This window comes from Rhinolophus ferrumequinum, chromosome 3 (genome assembly GCF_004115265.2).
Source record: "Rhinolophus ferrumequinum isolate MPI-CBG mRhiFer1 chromosome 3, mRhiFer1_v1.p, whole genome shotgun sequence".
In the NCBI taxonomy this organism is placed as follows: domain Eukaryota; kingdom Metazoa; phylum Chordata; class Mammalia; order Chiroptera; family Rhinolophidae; genus Rhinolophus; species Rhinolophus ferrumequinum.
Genome location: NC_046286.1, coordinates 12,363,441 through 12,389,562, shown reverse-complemented (window position 1 = coordinate 12,389,562; position 26,122 = coordinate 12,363,441). Strand labels below are relative to the sequence as shown.

Genomic DNA, 26,122 nt, shown 5'->3' with positions numbered 1-26,122 from the left:
CATAAAATAGTTTTCATTATCTATCCTTTAGCCACATTTTTTATTTTTCCTTTTTTCCCTTAGCTTTCTTGTTCTTGCAGAAACAAAATATAAGGATGTATGGAAGAAAACTTCCTGCAGATTGAGCTCACTTACTTAACTTTTCAAATGACCCCATTTTCCCTTTCTTAGTTAAGGACCCATGTGACAGAAGTAGGGATGGAGACCAGAGATGCATGTGACTAAACATTCTCACTGACCAGTTTTGTTTCATTTGTAACTGTTTGGAAAGGCCGATCAATGAAAATCCTACCCCCTCACTGGTTAGGCCACTTTTTGGCAGTGGTACATATATTTAAGTAGAATTCCCACTGAACACTTACCCTTTTCTTCTGGGAACAGCAGCCATTCCTGTTTGCAAAATCAAGACAATCACAGTTGCACATTTTCCCAAATCTTTGGCTGTATTGCAATGGTTGTTTCATTTTGTAATCTCCAACTAAACATTTCCTAACCATGGATTAACAATATAGTTACTGACTGGTTTCTTTTAACAGTATTTATCCAACATAACAAAATAAACTGCAATTTGTTATACTTTTTTTTACAAAACATTTTATAAATATTTTTACAAAATGTATACAAAGCAATTTCAAGTGAGACATACTATACAAATGAAGGTATTTAAGCAAATAAAGCCCACACCACGCTGACAGTGAGTGACGCGTCCTCTTTTAAGTCAAGTCAGTCTGTAAGGCCTCCCTAATCTAACAAAGTCTAATAAATTCTTCAGAGCTAAAATAGTTCTTTTGCGTAATTGCCAGTTTAAAATTTGCTTTATCTTTAGGCAGTTCTTAAGGACACAGAAAATCAAATGCTTAATAACAAATTCACACTTTTCCACAACAACAACAGAAAGAAAAAAAAGAAAGAAATGATTTTTGTTACTGAGTACAAGTAGTTCTAAAACTCAACTCTGACTATGAACCTGAACAACTGAGTGTTGCCCATCGAGGCTGAGCTCTCTCACCCTTCACCCGAGGGGGCTCGACATGCGAGAAATGACCCGTGTGCGCGTAACCTAATCACAGGAGTAAAATACATTTCGTAATCTTCATTTGTCATTATCTAGAATCTTTCCCCCATAAAAAGTAAACTTACATACAAAGACACAAAAATTTACAAGTTTCATTTTGGTAAATTAGGCTCTCCATTTGCTAGACAAGTGTTCGGGCTTAAAAACCCTTTAAGATGGTATAGAGAAAAGCTAGGATTGGGGAAGCAGGGCAGGATAGGTAAGAAAGAGAGGTGGAAAATGTACCCGAAGCTTGTCTAAGAATTCCACTGATTCGCATAATTAATATAACTCGTTAGTAGCCTTCGTGAAGGCTTCCAGGTATCAAGTTCCACAATGAGAAGAATTTGATCAGGAGGGACCATCTTTAAGTCTTGCTAGGAACTAGGGGAGCATGAACCCTAAGGGAAGAAGAGCCTATAAAATCATGGGGTTCAGGGCAGGGTGTTACCCCAGGGCTGCCCAAACAGAAAGTTCCAACTGGCAACACCAACTTATCTTTCTAATATGTTACAATACAGGAAAAAGGGGAAATCTGCAACTTGGACATTGGCACAAATAAGGAAAAAATGGTAACCCTAAGATGGCCCAGATTTTCCAATTTCTATTGGCTGAGGGGGATGGGAGTGGGGAGAAGGTACTTTGCTTTTATGAAGACTGGCTGTCTCACAGCATTTCTTTGTGTGGTGGGAAAAGGGGCAGGGAGAGTACAGGTCTTCTGTTGCTGTGTTTTCTAGTAATCAGAAGCCTTCCTTTCCATCACAGGCCAATCGGGAAAAGAAATGCCCAACATGATAATGGGGGTCATCCCCATTCTGGGGACAGCCAGCAACAGATCCTGGCAATGCGTTAGAGTGGGGACCAGTGGGTGCACGTCTACAGCCAGAAATAAACAGAATCAATGAGTGTGTGCATACACATAAGAGGGAGAGTGTGTACACGGTGGAATCAAAACGACCTCTGGCTTTGAACAGCTCAGATCCATGTGCACACATGCATGTGTGAGTGTGCCTGTCAAATACCATCCTGTAGCTTTCCCAAGGACAGGACGTAACTGATAGGTACAGTGACACTGAGTATGAAAGTCACAACACAGATGGAATGACCTGGGGCAGGTCCACAAGAAAGGAAAACGGGGAAAGCTCCCTGAAAAGAAATATAAATAAATAAAGCAAGAAGTCATGTTCACTCATATGAACACGGGCCAAACACAAACCATAACAGGGCATGTCCTTTGGCTCTCCAGTGGGAATCCCGTGTCTCAGATCTCTCCTTTCTGTGGTGGGCTGGCTGGTTACCTTTGGTTTATCTGTGTTTTGGTAATGATTGCTGCCGGGGGGTGACTACTGTTCTCAGACAACAAGAAGCATAAACAATGCCAAAGTCCCTTTAAGGTTTAAACTGAAAAATTACAACATAGTTCTCAAATGAAAGTGCTTTTGACGCTTGGCTATTTGTTGTGGGAGAGGGTGCAAAAGAGAGGTTAAATGAAACAAAACCCAGCAACAAATAAAAACGTCCATCCTATGTTGACTATATCCAATTATAAAATGCAAAACGCTTGTTTTTTTTCTCAATAGTTAACATATATATGCTTTTACATATATACATATTATATTCCTCATCGCTCTGTCCCGGCCTCCCCTGTACACTGGGCCACTTAGCTGGGTTCCAGTTTCCTTTATTTAGCCTGGTGAAATGATCTCAAGTCCTGCTGTTGCTACTAAGAACAGAGCATTCCCTACGTGAAGTTCAACATGGAGATGCTGAAAAAGCATGAGGTTTTGTTCCAGGAGCATCGGAAAAGCACGCGAACGATGAACAAGGAAGCCCTGCAAATGCCCTCTTGGGCGCTACTGGCTGCTTACACCAGGGCTGTGGGGTCCCGTGCAGAGCAACCAGGAACATATTGCTCAGGACGGCTGAGGGGGGAACCATATGGTCTCCCCTCCAACAACAACAAAAACCTAAAAAGCCAAAATTTGGAGATGCAGGGGGATATTCTTTAAAAAGTAGCTTCTATCAGTCCTGTTTGATTTCCTTTAATAAGTCTGTTTTTTGCAAATGACTTATGATTGTCAGAATTTTACCCAGGGCCAAGTGTACTGCGATCTCATTGAGTTACAGTGTTTTTTAAAAAATAAAACAAAACAAAACAAAATTGACTCTAAGGACTTTCAGAAGACTTGAAATGTGTAGGGACTATCAGACTGCTTTCTAACAAGGATTCATTTTACTAAAGGATCTCCCTGTAACCACCACAAGTATTGCTCTTAAACAAAGAACGGGGTTGAGATTAGAAAGAATAACCTGTGATGAAAGATCACGCAGGCTGGAGACAGGAGACCATTTCCATTTGCTTTAGCCAGGAAAGACTGTAACTTGTCCGGGGCAGGGTCCAGGGGCGGGATCGGGGAAGGGCTGCTTCTATTAACACTCTAGGATACTATTTACAGCTGCTTCTAAAATGGAGTCAGTTTCTACAACACCTTCACTGTGGTCCGGGATGAACTTTTCCAGGCAGTTTTCCTGCGAAGCCATTGGAGAAAAGTTGGGGAAATCTAACTCAACGGAGCCGCTAACCGTGGGGTCACTCTGGGGCTGCCGCCCAGCCTTTTTGAGTTCCAAGATGTTCTTAAATGTTGTTTCCAAACTCTTAGTGAGCTGGAGATCTGGCTGGGGCTCGCCTGATCCTTTCATGACGTCTGTGTGTAAAACTTCATTCTTTGGAGAATTCCTCAGAGTTTTGTCCTGGAAGGAATTGTTACACGTCATCTCCAAGTGCGAATCTACTAGGATACTTGAGAGTTTGCTCTCAGTACCGTGATCTGGTCTGGACGAGGTTTTCCGGTGCCCATCGGGGCCGGGAGAGCACTCGCTGCTTTTCATGGAGTCTCTCCGGCTGGTTTTCTCCTCAGACGCACTCCGGTACTGAACTAAGCCCCCTTTGTCGTATTTCAGTGCTCTGCCGAGGCATTCAGTTTTCTTAGAAATGTTTCCTTCCGCGGAGACCACGATGTGATTAGGCACTAGATGAAATTGGTCATGATTCGTTGGTTCTGCCATGCCTGGTTTGGCTCGGTCTCTGCTTTGGGCCTTAGCCGTCAGATGGAGAGAGCTGGTTGTTTTACTGCCATGCTGGTCACTCCTGCTAAACTGCGTCTCATGAGCAGCTTTATCAAGTTTCAAGGAACAACAGAAATCAGCCTGAAATCCCTCTGAAAGTGGGGACAAAAAGAACATTAAGGAATGAATGAGAGAGTAGGGACAACAGACCTTTAGTGGGTCAGGGGCAAAGCCATCCTGCCCTACCCAGCCCAGCCCAGCCCAGCCCAACCTGTTGTTTTATGTCCAAGAACATGCAGAAGCACAATACTTGAGGGGACATCCTATAAAAGGAAGCAAGGCTATGGGACCACAGCCTCCAGACGAGAAGCTTAAACCTCTTCGAAAAGGTAGCTGCTTGATGACAAATGGGAAAACCGGATGGGCAAAAAGCTCCACTTTGTCTAGATCCCTTACTGCTGTTTTTAAAATTAACAACTGCTTTGCAACGGTCTGAAAACAGAAATTAGATGCCAGTATCAGCCTGGTTTCTTCGTTGGTGCAGAGGGCCCTAGAATGAGGCTTTGGTGGGGCGTGGGGTAGGGTGGGGTGTGATGGACACGACTATTTGTCTTTGGGTGATGGCACTTCAGTCCCTCCAAACACATGTGAGGGGACCTGATAGCATTACCAGCTGCCTTTTGCCAGAAGCACAACACGTGCCCAGAATGCTATCTGCTTGGAAGGACAGTGGGGCATGGAGGAACTGTGTCTGTGAGCGAGCTCTGAACTGTGCCCGGCTTGAAGAGCAAAGGATGGCAAGAGCCATCCTTGAATTTAGGGGGTTGAGGGTACAAAGGGAGGGAGGCAGACTGTTGTTATATGCAAGGGCAGAGAAAGTGTTTACTCTGGAAGTAACGAAAGTGAAATAGGACTACCCTGTTTCCCCGAAAATAAGACCTAGCCAGACCATCAGCTGTAATGCATCTTTTGGAGCAAAAATTAATATAAGACCCGGTATATTATATTATATTATACTTATATTATATTATACTTGTATTATATTATATTATATTATATTATATTATATTATATTATATTATACTATATTATATTATACCTGATGATATGTTATATTATGCTATGCTATGCTATGCTATGTTATGTTATATGAGACCCGGTCTTAAATTATAGCAAAATAAGACCAGGTCTTATATTAATTTTTGCTCCAAAAGACGCATTAGAGCTGATTGTCTGGCTAGGTCTCATTTTCGGGGAAACACGGTAGAAAGCCATAAACATGCATTTGTTCACCAAATCCCAAAATGTGAGATCTAGGGAATAGAGCCCTGAAATCTAAAAAGCTGATTACAGCTCCCGGATGGCTCAGTGGGCTCTCAACCACAAGGCTGCCGGTTGGACTCCTTGACTCCCGTAAGGGATGGTTGGCTGTGCCCCCTGCAACTAAGATTGAACACGGCACCTTGAGCTGAGCTGCCGCTGAGCTCCCGGATGGCTCAGTTGGTTGGAGCGCGTCCTCTCAACCACAAAGTTGCCGGTTCGACTCCCGCAAGGGATGGTGGGCTGCGCCCCCTGCAACTAGCAACGGCAACTGGACCTGGAGCTGAGCTGCGCCCTCCACAACTAAGATTGAAAAGGACAACAACTTGACTTGGAAAAGTCCTAGAAGTACACACTGTTCCCCAATAAAGTCCTGTTCCCCTTCCCCAATAAAATCTTTAAAAAATAAATAAAATAAAAACAAAAAGCTGATTCCATCCTATAAACACTGGCGGGGCAGGCACAACACAGGAGAATGAAGCACACCTCTGCCCACGTGACTGATTCTCATGCCCAAGGGGGCTGCGAAAAAGTAGAAGTGTTTACCCACAAACGCAATTCACCAAAAGGCAACAGATTTCAGGTTCTAAAAAAAAGGAACAGGAATATATCCTACATTATTCTCTTCCTTTTCCTTTTTGGAAAGATTTGAGGATTCTCCTAGGTACATAGCAATTCTTTCTGACTCTCCCTTTAGACTGAGTGTGAGGATCATATATTTTCTTTGGAAATTTTTTGAGCCACACCAAACACAAGGCAGAACCTTAATCTTTGAAGAATCAGAAAAGACTTTAGAAAAATGGAAGGAAAGCCACAGGAAAATACAGCAGGTCCTCAAATAACATTGCTTTGTTCAATGTCATTTCATTATATCATTGATGAGAAGGGAAAAAAATTGATTTCTGGCTGGGGCCACTGTCTGTGCGGGGTTTGCACGTTCTTCCCGTGTGTGTGGGTTTTTTCTGAGAACTCCGGTTTCCTCCCATGTCACATGTGAGGTGAATTGTGTGTTCCAATCTGAGAGAGAGAGAGTGTGTGTGTGTGTGTGTGTGTGTGTGTGTGTGCGCCCTGTGATGGAAGGGCGTCCTGTCCAACGCTGGAAAATAATTCTCTTACTTGTTTTTATTAGTCTTTCTTGAATGTGTGGATATCTCACATTTATTTCAATGTTTCATATTAGAAGTGTTTTAGGTCTTTATTAGAAGTTTGGTGATGTTTTTGTGATTAGAAATATGCTGTGGGAACTTAACTCTTGTGTATATCAATCAGCCTATAGTAAAATTGGTTTGTTTATTGTTGTTTTGCTTAAAATTGCAGTTTCCAAGAACCCATAGATGACATTAAGTGAGGACTTACTATAATAATAGTCCTGGGGAATGGATCAGCTAAATTATCTAATTAATGTATTAAAATTTTATTAAATATTATTTTGAAGATTAAAGCAAAATGATAAAAACTTCAGATGTGTTAAATAGAAGAAATTAGAATAATAAAATTATGGTTAGCATATGACATATAACTATATATAAATGATGTATGTAAATGGGAATTAGAACTGGAAGAAAACTTGGAAAAATAACATTTCTTTCAGGAGCGGCTGGATGGCTCAGTTGGTTAGAGCGCAAGCTCTGAACAACAGGGTGGCCGGTTCAATTCCCACATGGACCAGTGTGAGCTGCACCCTCCACAACTGTATTGAAGACAATGAGCTGCTGCTAAGCTTCCGGAGGGGTAGCCCGATGGCTCAGTTGGTTAGAGCGTGAGCTCTGAACAACAGGGTTGCTGGTTCAATTCCTGCATGGGATGGTGGGCTGCGCCCCCTGCAACTAAGATTGAAAATGGAGACTGGACTTGAAGCTGAGCTGCGCCCTCCACAACCAGATCAAAGGACAATGACTTGGAGCTGATGGGCCCTGGAGAAACACACTGTTCCCCAATATTCCCCAATAAAATTTTTTTTAAAATTGGGGGAGGGCAACAGGACTTTATTGGGGAACAGTGTGTTTTTCACAGGACCCATCAGCTCCAAGTCAAGTTGTTGTCCTTTCAATCTTAGTTGTGGAGGGAGCAGCTCAGCTCCAAGTCCAGTCGCTGTTGTTCAATTTAGTTGCAGGGGGTGCAGCCCACCATCCTTTGTGGGAGTCGAACCGCCAATCTTGTTGAGAGCATGCACTCTAACCAACTGAGCCATCCGGCCACCTGGGAGCTCGGCGGCAGCTCAGCTCAAGGTACCGTGTTCAATCTTAGTTGCCGGGGTGCAGCCCACCGTCCCTTGCGGGAGTTGAACCAGCAACCTTGTGGTTGAAAGCTTGTGCTCCAACCAAGTGAGCCATGGGCCGCCAGGGAGCTCAGCAGCAGCTCAGCTGCAGCTCGCTGGCTCATGTGGGAATCAAACCAGCAGCTCTGTTGCCCAGAGCTTGCATTTTAACCAACTGAGCCACCCGCCTGCGTCAAAATTTATTAAAAACACAAAACATTTCATAGGATGATGAAAGCATGTGGTAAAATCTATATTCCATGAATTGTTATAATGTTATTTGATTTAAACAATTTTAGAGGGTAGAAAAAGTAGAGAATTAATTTTTAAAAGGCAGAATGTGGGTCACACCTAACGGATGCAATCAGCAGGAAACTGATGGGGGAGAGAAAGGTCCCTAAATGGAGCATTACAAGTTCCTGGCTGAGGACAGTGACCTTGTTTTACTGATTTTTTTCCCACCTCCAATGCCTTGCACATAGTAAGACAACTCAGGAATTTGCTGAGGTCTAGCTGCTTCTGGAAAGGCTTCTGACTTAATTTAGTTCTCAAACACTAGAGAAAGATTGAGAAGTTGAAGTTTTCAATAGGGAAACTTAACCAACTGAACGTAAAATTCCAGTTTGGATTTTGTAGAACACAGACCTTCTCAGAGCCTTCATGTCCTGCTCTCAACTCTGGGTTTTTCCTCCCCAGAAGTCACGTTCTGCCTGCAGGTTTCATACCAAAGGTGGGTTCAGACAGACTCCCCAAAGCCCCACGGCCCAAGCCATGGCAGGAACGCTTCACTTTCACTCTGGTGTCTTACGTACCAGGGTCCACGAGGGCCAGACGCTTGTCCCGCGACAGGGACGCCCTTTCCTCCTGGTTGAACATTCTATCGATCATCACCATCTCAGCTGAGGGATTGATCCGCTGAAAATGAGAGAGTCCAGTCATTTCAGGTGCCTGTTAAGTGCAAAAACCTCACTGTGTCTTTGGAACAAATGAAGCAATCAGAAATGAGAATTTAATTATCTAATGAGGTTTCACTCATGTCCCATGTAGTCACATTTTTTTCTTGCCACATAGGTAGGATTCATTTAAAAAAACACTGTAATTTACACAGTGGCACAAACCCTGTTTCCCCGAAAATAAGACCTAGCCAGACAATCAGCTCTAATGCATCTTTTGGAGCAAAAATTAATATAAAATCCAGTCTTATATTATATAAGACCCGATATTATATTACATTATATTATATTATACCCGGTATTATATTATATTATATTACATTACATTACATTATGTTATACCCAGTATTATATTATATTATATTACAGTATAAGACTTAGTCTTATATTATAGTAAAATAAGACCAGGTCTTATATTAATTTTTGCTCCAAAAGACGCATTAGAGCTGATTGTCTGGCTAGGTCTTATTTTCGGGGAAACACGGAAATTCAAAAGATACCAAAGGAGATGTGAAAAGTAAGCCTTTCCTCTTCGCCTCCCCTGTGCACTCCCCACCCCCAGTACCTCTCCCCCTTCTTAACAGTTTAATAAACTCTTCCACAGACATATTATGCACACACACACATTTATGTTCTTTCTTTTTTTTTTTTTTGCGCACAAATGGTAGCAACTATACATACTGTCTACACCTTTCTTATTTCCCCCTCTGCTAATAATATGTTGGGAATTTTTCCATTAGGATGATCTTCTACTTTATACGCTGTTATGCTTTAATTTGTGGGGTTTTTTTAAGGCTTTCCTTTAAGAAATTAGTTTTTACTGTACAGAATTAAATCTTAAATTATATTTCTGGGTCTTATTTAACATGAAAATTCCTGACAGACATCATTTGACCAAATGAGTGGTCCTTTCCTCAAAAATGACACAGTCTTTTTGATGTCTCAGAGTTTTAGAAATAGTTGTCAATATAAAAACTACTATTTCAGACTATGGAGGCACAATTGTTAAGTAAAAATATATTAGTAAATATATATTATATGTACATATATTTAGTTAAACACAAATACACATACATACATATTTACACTATATTGTATTTACACTATACTGTAGTTTAACTAATCCCCCAAGGTACATTTTCAAAGTTTTTTTTTTTTTAATTAAAGTTTATTGGGGTGACAATTGTTTCATTTTCAAAGTTCATCTCAAACTGAAAACTACTTGTAAGAGACCAATTGATAGGTTAAAGCCTATATAATTTTAGAACTGCTTCTAAAATCTCAGAACAGGTTTGGTCTTCCCGTCATTTCCTGAGATATATTACTCCTTTCTCTAATTAAAGGACCAAATGGTTTTTCTCTTTAAAAACCAATTTTAGTTCCTGTTTGGGGTGATGAAAATGTTCTGGAATTAGACAGTGGTGATGGTTGCACAAGCTTGTGAATATACTAAAAACCATCAAGTTGTACATTTTAAAATTAAGTGTGAATTTTTACGGCATGTTAGTAATTTCTCAATTAAAAATAAGACAAAACTAATTTTAACATTTGTCATCACCTAGTCTTTCCAGATATTTCTCTGAACAATCTCCACTGGCAGGGCTGCTCGTCCTCTGCCACATCTCTGGGTTGGAGAGAGGCAGCAGACAGCATCAGAGTGGGGACCAGGCGGTCAGGGGGTCCTGGTTTGTATCCCAGCCCTGCTAATTACCCTACAAACTTAGCAGCTACATGATCTTGGGCGAATACCTTAACCAAAGCCCTAGTTTCCTCATTTGGAACACCCACAATGCACTGACTGTGACGGACGATGTAAAGCGCAGTAGATATATTAGCTGCTGTTAGTAGCAGGACCAGTCAAGTGTAGGTTTTCCTACAGTCTTAAATATCAGTGCCTTTTAAACTATGTCGGGAGAATGTGATTCTGTCAAGTTTTTCTCTCTGAATCAGTAGCTGTGGCCTGTGGAGTGTTAAAAAGCAAATATGCTTGGTAGCAGGATTTTACCATGGCGTCTTCTAGGAGCAGGCATCGGTATTTGTTAAGCATTGCTTGGGTCCTTTTTAGGAGCTGAGTGGCAACTGTTTCAAATTCATTGTCGACTTCAAAAAGAGAGAGAGAAAATAGTAAGAGAGTGCAAATCACCCACTAGGTCTTTTATTTCTTAGGACTGAAATGCATTACTCTTCCATTATTCAAACACGTCTTGTCTGTGGCAATTTTCTCAGATTAGCTTTTCCTTGGTTAAACACGATGTTTCTGCACTGCTTTCCCTCACTGTCCACTGGTATGTGATCGTGGAAACTCATTTCAATACTAGCTTATTTTAACTTTAATGAAGAAGCTCAAAACATAGTATGCTTAACATCACCTAGAAAAGGAAACCATATAACACAGACCAGCAATAAATATCAATGAATAGAGAATGATCTGCTAGTTTAGATGATCTCAGCCTCCATTCCCTTCCAATACTATGAAAAACTAAAACAGCTGAGATAATGAAGTCCTGCTGTTGAGCTGGGCAGACCTGTCTTATGTAAAGACACAAACTACTTCATTTCTTGTAGGTCAAGGATAGATCTGTGGCTCTGTCCTTGTCTGTTGGTCTCCAAAGGTCTCACTTTTGCTACTTTACTCTTCTCAGAGCCTTCATTTCCCTGTTTAAGGCTGGATCTGGACCTTGTTCCCTGGAAAGCTCACAGTGGACCGATGGAGACCACAATACTCAGAGCAGAGACCCCAGCCAGCGAAGCAAGCCTGGTGGCAGCTGTGGGAGGTATGAAAGCAGTGGAGGGGAAGGAATGGAGTCAAGGAATGGTGGTGGAAAGTAGGGGAGAACTAAGCCGCACAGCTGGGAGAGGGAACAGGGCCAGACGGGCCAAGTTCTAGGTTGGGAGCCGGGGCCCTTATCCTTAACTCTTCTTTTGGAGGGGCGGGGGGCAGTTTCTTGACATATAGCAATGCCCTGGACTCACTTTATAACCTCAAAGTATGCTTTTGGGAACTGCTAAAGGCTCTATCTAACTCATAAAACTGGTAGTAAGAGCTAAGGGTATGCATTCTGCCCAAACCCAAGGACTGTGACTAAATCACTATGTAGAGTATCTAGGTCAGAGCCATCCCATCTATAGCCAGCTATCCAAACAATGCTTTGGATTCGTTGCCCCCCAAATTTGTCCATAAAACACCCTGCCATTTGGGTATCCCTTCACAGAATATGGAGAGTAAGTGACAGCCCCACATGGTCTGTGAAATTGAGTCAACTAGGAACAAGTTAGGTCGGTGACTGAAAACAATAACCTGGCTCCGACCTGGAGGCCACGTGGCTCTCGCTCTTCTGTGGGGCATCCATGGAGGGCACCTGGTGTCAGAGTGGCACTCTGGGGTCACAGCCTGTTTACCTTTTTTCAAGTCTTCCTCAGTGGGCATGGAGCCCTGGCACACGTGGTAGGACAGCAGCCTCTGTACCGCATCGCTGAGTGACCGGAACTGGCTTTTGTCAGGTGTCACAGCGTGGGCTTGGTCCCTCTGTAACTGCTGGAGAATGCTTTAAAAGAGAAAGTGCCAATGTCAATGGAGGGTCATGTTAGGGAATCTAATCCTCTGCGTGCAAAGAAAATACGACAAACAGGAATGTTATTCATAGTTGAGTGGTTCTGTTTTTTCCTTCAGTTTTATACTTTTATACTATGGTGGGTTTAGAGTTTGGTCTAACTGTCTCCACAGAGGACTCAAACTATGGCTCTGGTCTCAAAAGCAGTGTTCCCACCAACTATTCATGGGTGGGGGCTCACAGACCTTGGCAATGCCTGAGCATTGGCCAGCTAAGCTTCTGCTAACATTTCTGTTCTGAGCATAAGACTTTATCAAACCATGCTTCTCCTCGGACACACTGAGGCCAACCAAGGAGTATGTGGTATGTTAAAAAGGTAAAGAGCTCTTCTCTTTAAGGACAGAAGAGCAAACTGTAGGCTCAAACCACATTTGAACTATTGATAGTAGGTTCTAATGGAAAGAAACTACAGGAAAAGATTTTCAAAGTATATTTTAAAAATATTCTATATATTATTATAACCTGACTTCTGCTGTATATGTATTGAAGGTTAGGAACCTAGAGAAACATTCAAAATGAGTCATTTCCAAGGTCACTCACAAAGCTCCTTTAGTTAGTTGTTTTGTAGCAGGCCTCTTTTGTCCTCCTGAATGACCATCCACCTGAAGACAAAACATACCTCTGATTATTCCCTTTTGTTGAAAAAAGAAGCAGAATACAATTACACATACAGGTCACTAGGTGAATATTTTCAACGGGCTATCAGGTGCATATTCTGAGAATACAGAATATGATCTACTGAAAAAAATATGTACAAGAAGCAACTCCACAGACCCATGTGGCAAAGTCACACTGTGTCAAGATTATAGAAAGCTGTCCTATCAGTTCCTTGGAAGGACTCAGCTTGTATCTCAAAGTCTGAATTCCCAACTTCCTCTACAAATGCATCATTATATTTTTGAAGAAATATATTTGTGGGTACCAACTCCATGAACATCTGAAACTTCAGTAGATATTACTTAATTTATCTTCTCAGTGGTAGATAAGGGAGCAAACATTTCTGAGCTCCTATTACATACAATTTGGGTGTGTGATCTAGTAGGGCATTTCTATATCATGTTAAGGAAATAAATATGCCTACGTCAGAACCTGAGAACTGAAACAAATCCTTCACTGAGTATTCTAGGCCCAGACTATAACAAGTTTCATTAAACTATTACTTGCTAAGTTTGATGAAGAAGAAATTAAGGCCTTAGTAAGCTGAAAACAAAACTTTTTTTCCTTCCTTTTAAGATCAGAGGTTGGGTTAAAAGACCGTAAGGACTGACTACTTCATACATTCCTCGATGCTACTGCAGGAAAAAAAAAAAATCTCTCAGTATAACTAAGAGGAACAGATCTACTTTTGATAGATAATGAATGATAATACTCAACAGTAACTACGTTTTTTGAGTGCCTACTATGTGTTGGCTGCTTGTATATTACTAATTCATGAGGAAATAATAGCTTTGTAAATATGTGAGAAATAGCATAGACACATTCATCCTATAAACACCCACGTAACAGGGCCTGGCCCACGGGGAAGGTCTTCGGCGAGCACACTTTTGTAGCCACACAGGGAGTCTGGGTTGCCTGCGTACATTACGCCAGGCAGCAAATACTACGCAGAAGATGACAACTACGTTTTCTTTCAATTACGCTAAACATCAAGAAGAAGTGCAGCAAACTGTGTTCTACCTGCACAGCTGGTTGGCCAGGCGATGATCCAACTCCTTTTTCCTGCTGTGTTTGTGCGGTTCCTAAGGATGCTGGTATAACTTTGCTTCCAGAATCCTGCCCTATTAGAACGAACACATAAGACAACGTTCAACAGAAACAGTAAATCAGGCCCATCGTGTAAGCCTAGAATCTAATGTGTGCAGATTATGGAATATTCTGAAAGGGATTTCTTTATCATGGATGCTCGCTTTATCCAGAGCTCACCTACAAAAGCTCTGGAGGCAGAAGTAAGGATTATTAAAGCCTGTTTAGGTAATAAATAGAAATAAATACATAAATAAACAAGAGCTGCCAATGCTACAGTTTCAAATTATCTAAGGTCTGAGGAATAGTCCTAAAGCCAGTAATCTGTCAGTATTACTCACAATTTAAGGAAAGGGAGGCCCAAATAGGGGACTGACTAGGTGTGTTCATGCTTTTGTCTTTCTGGTAATTATTGAGCAGCGTAGGTGTTCAAAGCTTTAGAAGAAATGTAAGACAGAGCCCATAATAGTTTTGGTCTCAGGGGGGATTCTAAGTATACTCGTACATGCTCGTATAGAAAGCAACATGAGGACAGTGACAAAGTCACCTGGGCCACAGAACACTAGATTTCGTTGTTTCTAAGCAGCACATTTTGTCACATAATTGAATGTGTCATAGTTTAATCAGAAGTGCTTTTCCCTTGCTTAGCGGTATATAAAATGATGGTACAGATGCAATGTGGCAAGGATTCAGAAAAAAAGGAATGAAGAGAGTTGAGGTGAGACTGAGTCAGAAAGGTTGCATGTAGAATGAGGGATGTGGGAACAGTGTCCCTGGGTGTTGGGAGGACGGGGACACCCTGAGGAGAGCTCACTAAACGCCCCTGACCTGGCAGTACGGTGCTCAAGAGGCCAGGAATCTGTGCTTGCCTCAGGCCATCCGGGGTCTTGGAAGCAGAAATGGGGGAAGTCTGATTCAAACTTTTTTTCTGAGCCTGTGGAAAAAGATGACAAAGATGGAAAAATTAATTTCAGGACTAAAAAAGCTTTAACACACTACTTAAAATGCCAACCAAGTCCGTTAATGCCTACCCGGCATCACATTTAGGTTAGATTACAAAACAAAAGTTTTCAAACGTGATCCTTCTATCACATCGGCAGGATTGCAAAGAGTACCCTTGAAAGTCTGGGCAAGCACACTGAATTTTTTAGACACCGTTCAGGAGGGAGGCTGAGTTGATACCAGGCTGCTTTCTTGCTCACAGAACTGGGCTCGTGGTGCTCAGACACAAAGGCTGAGCCAGAAATGCAGTTTCCGTCCCTGGTCATTTTATATCATGCCTGCAAGGATTATGACCCCGACTCTCGGTCTCTATGTTGGGTCTGCACGGACCTGCTCGGGGGCCCAGTGCCAACCCCTAACCTACTGTCAGCACTCACTGTTTTCTGTGTAGGTGATCTAAATAAAGCACGTTTCACCCCTGCCGTCTGGTACGTCTCTAGTTTGCATCAGCTCAACATCAGGTGGCATGTAATCGGGAAATATAAGTTCAACTGAGTATTAGCCTGAGCAAATATTATTAGAAAAATCAACCTCATATGTAAACTGTTAGGTGCTTCTTTTCTATATATGAGGAAGATGAACTAGATGATGTTTAAGGACTAACAAGCTCCTTTTTGCTAAAAAAATCTGTTATCTCTATGATGCATTTAAGGTAAGACAATAAAATGCTTTTAAATTACTCTCAATTTTTAATCCTCTATGTCATTACTACTTCATCATCGTATAGTTTGTTCTTCAATTTTTATATTTTTGTACACCAACAGTGGATTTGGAATTTAGTCTAGTCATCTTCACGGAGAACTTGCCTGAGCATTGGCCAACTAAGCTCATGTTAATATTTCTGTTCTAAACAATTAATTATTCTAAACAATTAGTTATCTATTTAGTTCTCTTTTCCAATATAAAAATGGAGTGGGGGGCGGCAGGATGGCTCAGCTGGTTGGAGCACGAGCTCTGAACAACAGGGTTGCCGGTTCGATTCCCACATGGGCCAGTGAGCTGCACCCTCGACAACTAGATTGAAGACAACGAGCTGCCACTGAGCTTCTGGAGGGGCAGCCGGATGGCTCAGTTGGTTAGAGTGCGAGCTCTCAACAATAAGGTTGCCGGTTCAATTCCCACATGGGATGGTGGGCTGTGCCCCCTGCAACTAAGATTGAAAACGGCGACTGGACTTGGAGCTTAGCTGCGCCCTCCACAACTAGACTGAAGGACAACGACTTGGAGCTGATGGGCCCTGGAGACACACACTGTCCCCCAATATTCCCCAATAAAAAAATTTAAAAAAAAATGGAGAGGGATTGGACATTACCCAAGAAAGGCTGGAGAGGGTTATTATAAAGTTGGAAAAATTCTGGGTAGACAGGCAATAAATTCTTAGTGAGAAAACCATGAGGGGGAAAATCTTCCAGCTTTCACAGCATTCCCCCTCGAACGTAACTCCATACTCCCCCATGGTCTCCCGTGGAGGACCCCCGTGCTGGGGAGAGGCCTAGGGCAAACAGTGAGTACAGGCCTTCCTCACAAATATTTCCAGGGATGAACACTAAGGGCCACCCTGAATAAAAAGCAAAGCACATAAAAACTGGGAAAACGTAGTTTAATAGGGCAAGGCTATTTAGTAGGTGGGACTCTGACACAACAGATGAACAGAGGAACCAGAATTAACATGTTGAAATGACTAACGTCCTCATAGCAGTGCTACCAGTAACAACATTTTGGAATCTTTCCATATGCCTCGTTCACAGGAAACAGAGGGACATCATCCTTATGGCTTTTGAGCACACCTGTTTTTCGTTTTTTTTTTTTTTTTTTTTTAATTTATAAAAATGATCTCCCACCTTATTTATCACACATGACCTGGATGATTCCTAGCTATTAACCAGACAAAACAACAACAACAACAACAAAAAACCATGCATACATAAGTACTAAAACTATAAAGAAAAGCAAAGAAGAAATCACCATAAAAGTCAGGAGAGGGGTTGATTTGGAAGTCACATGGTGCTTTCTAGAGGTACTGGTAATATTTTATTTCTTGAGTAGTTACATAGATGGCTATTCGCTGTATAATTATTTGTTAACTGTCCATTTGTTTTTAATGTATTTTTTCCTGAATGTGTTCTATTTCACAATGCAGAAGAGTAAAAGAAAAAAAAACCCCACAGAAATCTAATCTAACGTCAAGGCTTGAAAATTTGCCATAACAAAGGTAGAGAGGGCTGCCGTGTCTAAAAGCAAAATTACTATTTTTTTTTTAACACTTTATTTATTTAAGTCTGTTTTTCCAGGACCCATCCGCTCCAAGTCTAGTAGTTGTTTCAATGCGGACGGTGACAACGCAGCTCACAGTGGCCCATGTGGGGATCCAAATGGCAACCTTGTTGTTGAGAGCACTGTGTTCTAACCAGCTGAGCTAACCAGCTGCCCCCAGCAAAGTTTCTATTTGTTGAGGGCATGTCTCCTTTCAGCACCGTTTTGGGTATGTGTGTTGCGTCCTCTTGCTGGCCTGTGTGGGTGTTGAGCTCTGGCATCTTTGTGCCTTTTCATTCTCTAACTACTGCCTGTGCTGCTCACTGTACCCCTTCCCTGGGGACTAGAACAATCAATCCCATTGTTACACTTTTGGGATAACACTGGGGTTGAGTGTGGGGCAGGTAGGGCCAGGATGGTGGCAGAATCAGAATCCACTGGGGAACTCGGTGTGGCCCCCACACTGGAATCGCCTGGATTCACCAGGTCTGTTATGCTCCGCCTCCAGAAGCCCACTGGTGGCTCCCAGGCCACTTATTTTCAGGGCAGGACTGTTGTTCGCCTCATTCACTGCTGTATCCCCAGCACTAGAACAGGGCCTGGCGCCACAGTGATCACACAGTAAATAGTTGTTAAATAAAAACGAGGGAATGAATTCCACTGCAGCATAAGTCATAGGGGGCCTGTTCCTGCTCTCAGTCCAGCCCCCCACCTCCAAGGAGGCATTAACTTACTTTATTCCCCCCAAATTTAGGTTGTCCCCAGTTGACAATCTTTTCCAGAAATATTTATCGTTCTATTGTTTTTACGAAACTCTTAGAGAAGACTTGCACTTGAAATGTATTTTCTTCACAAATAGAGAATATTTAAGGATATTATGTTGAGCACTTAGCTCTAAGACCTCTGCTAATATGATGTACAATTGTAACTCTTTAGACCCCATGAATTATCTTGATACTATATGAACACATAAAAGAACCCCAATGAATCAGAATACTTAGTATATCGATTTCGCCGTGTGGTCCACTTTGAAAGAAGCCTCTTACAAATTAACAAGATGAAATTCATCCAACGACAGGCATTTGCTGAATGAGGGAGACCATTTGGGATCTGCCCAGCCACACGCTCCTTTGAGAAATGCCACAGAGCCAGCAAGGTTAGAGAATATACAAAGGTGTGTCACCTGCCGGAGGGTGTTACGAGCTAAAATCCAGGGAAGGAGCACCTTTTTCCCATTTAAAAGTGCCCTGCCTGCCAGTGGGGCAGTTTATCTACCTAGAGGGTACCTTTTTCTATTTTGGCTCAAAGGGGTACTTCTTCCTATTTTGAACAAAGGCCTGGTGTAGAACAGCAGAAGCCCTGCGTGGCCACTTCCTCATGTCGCCCATGACCCTGTTCCTCTGGCCACGGATTACTGAACCACGTGGGCCAATCAGACTTTCTCCTGGGAATTCAGACGGGGGTGGGGGTGGCAGGCAGGGTGAATACCTAAGGGCAGTGGTTCTCCAATGCAGGTTTATAGACTGGTTGTATCAAGATCACCTGGGGAGCTTGTGAAAGACGTTTCTGGGTTCCGTCCACAAAGATCCATTTGGAAATCCAATGTGGGGCTTAGGAACTTATAATTTTAAAAAGCTCTCCAGGTGATTTGGATCCATTGCTAAATTTTGGAAACCACTGCATTTGTAGTTTCTGTTAAAAGCTTTGCTAATCATGTGCAGCTGGCCTGGGGTGGCCGATCTGGTCCAGGAGAAGATTGAGAGAGAACAATGAAGGAGCGATGACAGGACACATTGAGGAGGTTGAGCGAACAGCGGAGAGCTGGTTTCTGGGCCTTGGAAGGAGCTGCACTATATTTCCTGGACATTTCTTTTTCTTCCTTTGGCTAAACGTGTTAGGATGACTTTCTGATAGTTGCAACCCAAGGTACCTTGACTAAGATATTTGGGTGTCAACTGTATACACGGCACTGTGGTGGTCACAGAGAAGGCAGCTCAAGGATGCCAAACAGTCTTGGCCCTCTGAACGCTTACCACCCAGAAAATAGCCAGGCCCCCTATTGGATCAGTCACTGTAATTATGATGTCCATCCTCTAGTTTCTCATGCTTGTCCAGCGATCCTCTCTCTCCCCTAGCCAGCTCCTCTGCTCATTGCCCACTGTACACTGTTTCATTATTTTCAAACCCGTAAGCTAGGAGAGAACTCACTCAACTTTCAAAGCTACAACCTTACCTTGTACCTCCTCTCATTTCCCCCCTTCTCTTGCTACAATGCAAGAGGCATCCCTCCTTTTTTCTACAAAGAATCCCACCAGTGCTCAAGAATTCATGTCCTTCTCCTTCCTGTCAGCTTCGAAAAGAGCTCAAGCCTTCCCCGTATCTTAAAAAAAATAATTCCCTTGGCCTTCCACATCATTGTAGCTCCTGCCATCTCGGTTACCTTCATTTTTTTCTGAAGGCTGTCTGTACTCATTCCCACACCTTTCACTCTCTCCTTAGTCTTGCAATGGGCTTCTGCACCTATCATTTCATGGAAACAAGTCTTACCAAGGGCAACTGCTGCCTCCTTGTTGCCAAATCTGTCAGCAGCATCCCGATTCTCACCTCCACTGACTTCTCAGTGACACTTCACTCTGTGGACCTCTTCCCTCCTGCCTGCAACACGCTCTTTTCTTAGCTTCCAAAATGCTAAACCCTATTGGTTTGACTCCTCCTCTCTGGAAACTTCTGAGTCTCACTTGTGGACTCCTCTTTCTGTGTCCATCCCCTAAATGTTGAGGTGCTTTGGGGTTCTTTTCCGGCTGCTCTTTCTTGTCTACTTACATAACATCCCTGGATCCATTTCATTTCACTTCCACTGCTTGGATTACAATTTATATGCGGATCAATCCCATTTCAGCCCATATTTCAGTCCTATGCGTTAGTATATATAGCAGTTTATCATACAACTTCATTGTCCTACACGTACCTCAGACTTGACAAACACATCCTAAATTAAATTCATAACTTCCCTTCAAGTTAATATAGGGAAGGGGCACGAGGACTACTTTTGCAGAAGAAACAAGGAGGTTGGATTCCAAGCCTGCTGCCTGCGTGCTGCCAGGCACGGAGCTCAGGCAGATGCTAACGACTCACACAGAACAGACCATCCAAGGCTATAAAGCAAAGAGATCCCATTATGACCATCCCCGTAGCAAGGCCCACTGCAAATAAGGCACAGGTTGTGCCTTACAAAAGTTAAAGACAGACCTGCCCCTATTCTTGCATCTTACAGAAGTTAAAGATAAATTTATTGTTTCTCTTTCCTCCTTTTCCCTCCATACCAATAAAATTTCCATGGGAACAGAAAACACATATAAACCTTAGCCCAGGGGATGGAGAGGGTTTGTCTTCTACTAGTGATTAGAGACCCGACCCGTCACTGTCTGTGGGATGGCCTTTTCTTACATACTCTTTGCTAAATAAACTTTTACTTTAAACTCTATATGTGTTCACATTTGCATTCTTTCCTATGTGAAGCAAAGAACCTTCTTAGCCAAGGGTTTGAGTCCCCACTCTGGGGCATTCCCCTCGCCCAGCATGCAAATCACAATTTCTCCCTATATGCTCTATCTCAGGGACACTGAGTGTCACTGTCAAGACACCATCATCCTTATTCCTCTGCTATAGTCAATCAATTGAAAGTTCCATCTAACCTAATTGTCTCAAACCCATTCGCTTCTCACCAGCTCTACTGCCACCAGGCTAGTCTAGGTCTTCACTATGTCATGCTTAGCCTACGACACCGGCTTCTTCACGTGACTTACCAGGTCCTGGCTGATCCGGTCCTTGCTCACCTTTCCCACCTAACACTTTCGCACCTCATGTGAACATTTTTTCCTGCACCTGCAGTACCATGGTCTCATCTCTCTCCAGGTGTTGCACTTGCTGTTTCCACTGCCTGAATGGTCTTCACTCAGGCCCTCTCATGCTGGATAACTCTTCCTTCTCCCTTAAAAGGTCTAAGTCAAAAACCACTGTTTCAAGGAAACCTTCCCCAACTAGCCCATCTGAGTTAGAGGCACCTTTGCAGAGCCTGGCGCTCTGGACTATTTCTACCAGAGCACTTAAATACTGCGTGTGGCTGTCAGCTTATCTACCTGCCTCCCGCCTTGCAATAGATCACTGTGTTCCTGGGACTTGGCCCAGGGCTAGTCAGGGTAGGTACTGAAATACTGCTGAATGACTGAATCAATGAAGGAAACAGTTAGCACAATAAGTGATTATACACCTAGTGGGCAGTACAAACAAAAAGTGCAGAGAAGATATCAGGGGACAGAGGGAAAAAGGCTTTATTCTTTGGAGGGCTTTGGGTGGGGCCCTGAAGGATGCGGAAACATTTAGACCTGATAGGAAAAGACACTCAAGAAGATCCATCAGCAAAAGCTGGAGGCTCACAAAGAATCTGGCCTATTCAGGGAATAAATGGGGATTAGTTAGCCTGGCTACCTGGAGGGTTCCCCACTGGTGAAACTTACTGGCCAGGTGTAGAGGTTTGGGCTCTCTCCCGTGGCAATGATTTGACTCCAAGCAAATGTTTTAGGAAGATTAATGTGGTGGAAATCAGGTTTTTGGAAGAGGCTGAAGGCAGATTAATGACCCAGACAACTGTTACAGTTGTCTAATTATGATATGATAGGTCTGGAAAACATCTACCCTGGGGTTCTTTATCCTGGTGATACTTCACAATCACTTGGGGAGCATCTGAAAAATGCTGATGTCAGACGACATCAAGTGTAACAGTATTTGCATCACTGGGGTACAAGAAGGAGGAGAGAGAGAGCAAGGGACTGAAAACCTATTTGAAGAAGTAATGATAGAAAACTTCCCTAACCTGGCTAAGGAATGATACATACAAGTCCACAAAGCAAAATAGTCCCAAACAGGATGAACCCAAACAGGACCACATGAAGACACATCATAATTAAAATGGCAAACGTTAAAGATAAAGAGAGAATCTTAAAAGCAACAAGAGAAAAGCAGTTAGTTACGCACAAGGGAGCTCCCATAAGACTCAGCTGGTTTCTCAATAGAAACTTTGCAGGCCAGAAAGGATTGGCAGGAAATATTCAAAGTGATGAAAAGCAAGGTTCTATAACCCAAATTACTCCACCCAGCAAGGCTACCATTTAGAATCGAAGGACAGATAAAGAGCTTCCCAGACAAAAAAAAGCTAAAGGAGTTCATCATCACCAAACTAGTATTACAAAGAATCTTAGAGGGATTTCTTTAAGAAGGAGAAAAAGAGATAAAAAATATGAATAATAAAATGTCAATATATATGTAGTATACATATCTATGAACAATTACTTTCAATGTAAATGGATTAAATGTTCCAATCAGAAGACATAGGGTGGCTGAATGAATAAGAAAACAAAACCCTTACATATGCTGCCTACAAGAGACTCACTTCAGATCGAAAGACAGACACAGACAGAAAGTAAAGTAATAGAAAAAGATACTTCATGAAAATGGAAACAGTTAACAACAAAAAAATCTGGAGCAGCAAGACTTATACCAGACAAAATAAACTTTTAAACAAAGGCTATAATAAGAGACAAAGAAGGACCAGTGATCTACTTCTGGGTATTTATTTGAAGAAACCTAAAACGCTACTATGAAGGGACGTGTGCATCCATATGTTCATTGCAGCATTGTTTACAATGGCCAAGATGTGGAGGCAGCCTGGGTGTCCGTTGATGGAACAGTGGGTAAAGAAGAGGTGGTACATACATACAATGGAATATTGGTCGGCCAGGGAAGGGAATGGGTTCTTGCCCTCTGCAGCAGCCTGGATGGACCTGGAGGGTATTGTGCTGAGTGGAGTATGTCAGACAGAGAAAGACAGATGCAATGTGATTTCACTTATATGTGGAATCTAAAGAACAAAATAAACAAATGAAACAGAAACAAACTCTTAGAGAACATTTTGATGGTTGCCAGATGGGAGGGGGGTTGGTGGCAGGGTGAAAAAGGGGAAGAAATTAAGAAGTACAAATTGGTCGTTACAAAATAGTCATGGGGATATAAAGTAAAGCATAAGGAATATAGTCAATAATATGGTAATAACTATGCATAGTGCCAGGTGGAGACTAGACTAGTCAGGGGATCACTTCTTAAATTATATAAATGTCTAACCACTACGCTGTACACCTGAAATTAATATAAAATAATATTAAATGTCAACTATAACTGAAAAATTTTAAAAAGGGGGAGAAAGGTGAAGGGGAATAAGAAGTCCAAATTTCCAGGTGTAAAACAAGTAAGTCATGGGGATGTAATGTACAGCATGGGGAATATAGTCAGTAATATTGTGATAGCGTGGTACGGGGTCAGATGGTTGCTGGACTTGTCATGGTGATCACTTCTTCAGGTACATAAATGTTGAATAACTGTTGTGTACATCCGAAACAAATATAATATTGTATGTTAACTATATTTTAATACAATTCTTTTAAAGAAAAGTAAAAAAAAATTACTAAAAAAGAAAAACTCTGATGCCTAGAGCCATTTCTCCAGACCATTTAAATCAGAATTTATGGAGGTGAGGCCCAGGTGTTCGTATTTTTAAAAAGCTCCCAAATGATTCTACTGCACAGTTAGGGTCCCTCATTTTCGAGAAGAGAAAACTAGGGCTCAGTGAATTATGCGAACTTAGACCACAAAACCAGTGAGTGGCAAGGCAGGCCCTACAAGTGAACTCTTGACTCCGAATCCAACTCTTGTTCTCCCCAGTATATTGCAGTCCCTCTTAAAGTCTGGCTCACCTTATGGATGTAGAAAAGGAGAGAAATGGAAAGCTGGAGGGTACAGGCAGCTAGCAGGTAAAGTCTGCCTTTACGAGCCTTTTGCCCATGCTCTGAACCTCCATCTCCTAGAAATGGGAACAGTAATGCTATTTGTAGCACCAAGGTCAGGACTAGAAATAATACATACAGTCCCTGGCATGTACGTGTTGTTAATATGATCATGATTTTCATTATTATTGGAAAGAATGGATATGAGACATTCAAAGAAAAACTTATAGGATTTGGTAACTTATTAAAATAAAGGTTTAGAGGAGAGGGGAATAAATAAGAACATCTAGATTTTGAAGTCTGGGTGTCTGAAGACACCCAGTAGTTCCACAATAGGTAGGCAGGCTGAGCTAGAGGGGGAAAGGGAATTGGGGGGGTGTGGCGAGACTGGAGACTTCAGTTGTGATCACTGTACCCAAAGCGTGGTAGGTGCTGCTCTCAAGGAATTTAAAATCTACTAAATCTTTTTGTGATCTAAGGAGATTTGGACTTAAAATAATTTGTTTACTTTCGCTTCATAGGCTAAACTCTTGCAAATCTCCTCCTTTAATCACTGACTTTTGAATATTAATCCATTTACAAGAAAGTTTAAATCCTGTAAATTACGCTCTGCATTAAGAGATCTAAGTTCACAGGGCTCCCTGGAGAAACGGCTGAGGCAAAGTAATCCCAAGACAAGCCTACAATAGCTTGTGCCACAAACTGCTCAAAGACATGGGAACATGTCAAAAGTATAGAGGCCTGCTTAAGCAAGTCTCCACTGGTCAAATGTGGGACAACATAAATGTCAAAACAATAATGAAAGAAATAGATTGCAACACATTAAATACAAAAAGAGAACACACGATCTTTTAGGGATAAACACTAAAATATTACGGATAAACTTATATGTCTGGATTAGCTTAAAAATAATACTAGGCGGGGGAGAATGAGTAGAATATGGATGAAACAAGACTAGCCATGAGTTGGTAAACACTGAAGCTGATTGAGCCTGGGGGCTCATTACATTATTTTGTCTACTTTTGCTCATGTTTAAAATTCCCCATAATGAAAAGTTTAAAAATGAATGCAGAAAAAAACCCCTAAGAGTTCAAAGTGTTACTCAAAAAAAAAACAAAAAACAAAAAAACGTGAAGGAGAAGAAAAAGCTGTGCTTGATGGAAAAATCCCCACCAATAACTGTAGATAGGATAACAATTAGAAAATCATTTTTCAACCACCAGTGTAATATTCAATTACACTGGTGTTTGTACAGGGCAGGATTACCAATGGAGTCTCAAATCACTGCGTGAGAGGCTGGGGAACAGGATAGTCACGTGGTCCCGAAAGACCATCCTAGCGATCATTTCTTCTTTACAAAGGGAACAAGGCACCTTCGAGTACCTTGCGGAGAAACCTGGCAGAGACCACCTGTTCCAAGTGATCACACTCAGAATCACCAATAACGGGACAAATTAACATTATGTGTCTTGCCAAACCATTCAGCCTGAATCTAATCATCAGGAAACAATCAGACAATTCCATACTGGGGGCCACTTTACAAGAACATTGGTCTGGGCTGCTGCAGACTAAAGAGACGTGACAGTAAATGAAATCAGTGCTCTCTGACTAGTTTCTGTCATAAGGGACATTGTCGGGTCAACCAGAAGACAATGGATATAATTTTATTACATTAATGTTAAATTTCTTGGGTGTGATTGTGGCTGTGTTGAAAAAGGTCCTTGTTCTTAGGCGATCCCTGCTTAAGTATTTAGGGGGAAGGAGGCATGATGTTTGCAACTTACTTTCAAGTGGTTCAGAGAAAAACGTGTGTGTGTGCGTGTGTGTGCGTGTGTGTGTGTGTGTGTGTGTGTCGAGAAAGATGCACAGATAAAGCAAATGTTGCAAAACATAAACACCTGGAGAATCTAGGCGAATGGGTTCATGGTACTCTTCCAGCTGTTCTGTGGGTTTGAAAGTTTTAATAATGCGGAGGGGATTCACTCCACCAAACGCTGGTTACACTGATTGCCTGCAGGCAACTGGGT

The 26,122-nt window shown here is 42.1% G+C and overlaps 1 protein-coding gene across 3 annotated transcripts in view; it reads right to left on the bottom strand.

Annotated features, from left to right (window-relative positions):
* Positions 1-422: 422 nt before the first annotated feature.
* Positions 423-26,122, bottom strand: part of BICRAL (BICRA like chromatin remodeling complex associated protein) — a 71,455-nt gene continuing 45,755 nt past the window's right edge. For all 3 annotated transcript variants that reach the window (XM_033097982.1, XM_033097994.1, XM_033097987.1), the window contains 7 exons: positions 14,833-14,938; positions 13,939-14,039; positions 12,802-12,863; positions 12,050-12,195; positions 10,656-10,750; positions 8,510-8,612; positions 423-4,272 (listed from right to left, as the gene is read on the bottom strand). In XM_033097982.1, the coding sequence (XP_032953873.1) occupies positions 3,485-4,272; positions 8,510-8,612; positions 10,656-10,750; positions 12,050-12,195; positions 12,802-12,863; positions 13,939-14,039; positions 14,833-14,938 (1,401 nt within the window). In that variant the 3' untranslated portion in view covers positions 423-3,484. The remainder of the gene's footprint in view (positions 4,273-8,509; positions 8,613-10,655; positions 10,751-12,049; positions 12,196-12,801; positions 12,864-13,938; positions 14,040-14,832; positions 14,939-26,122) is intronic.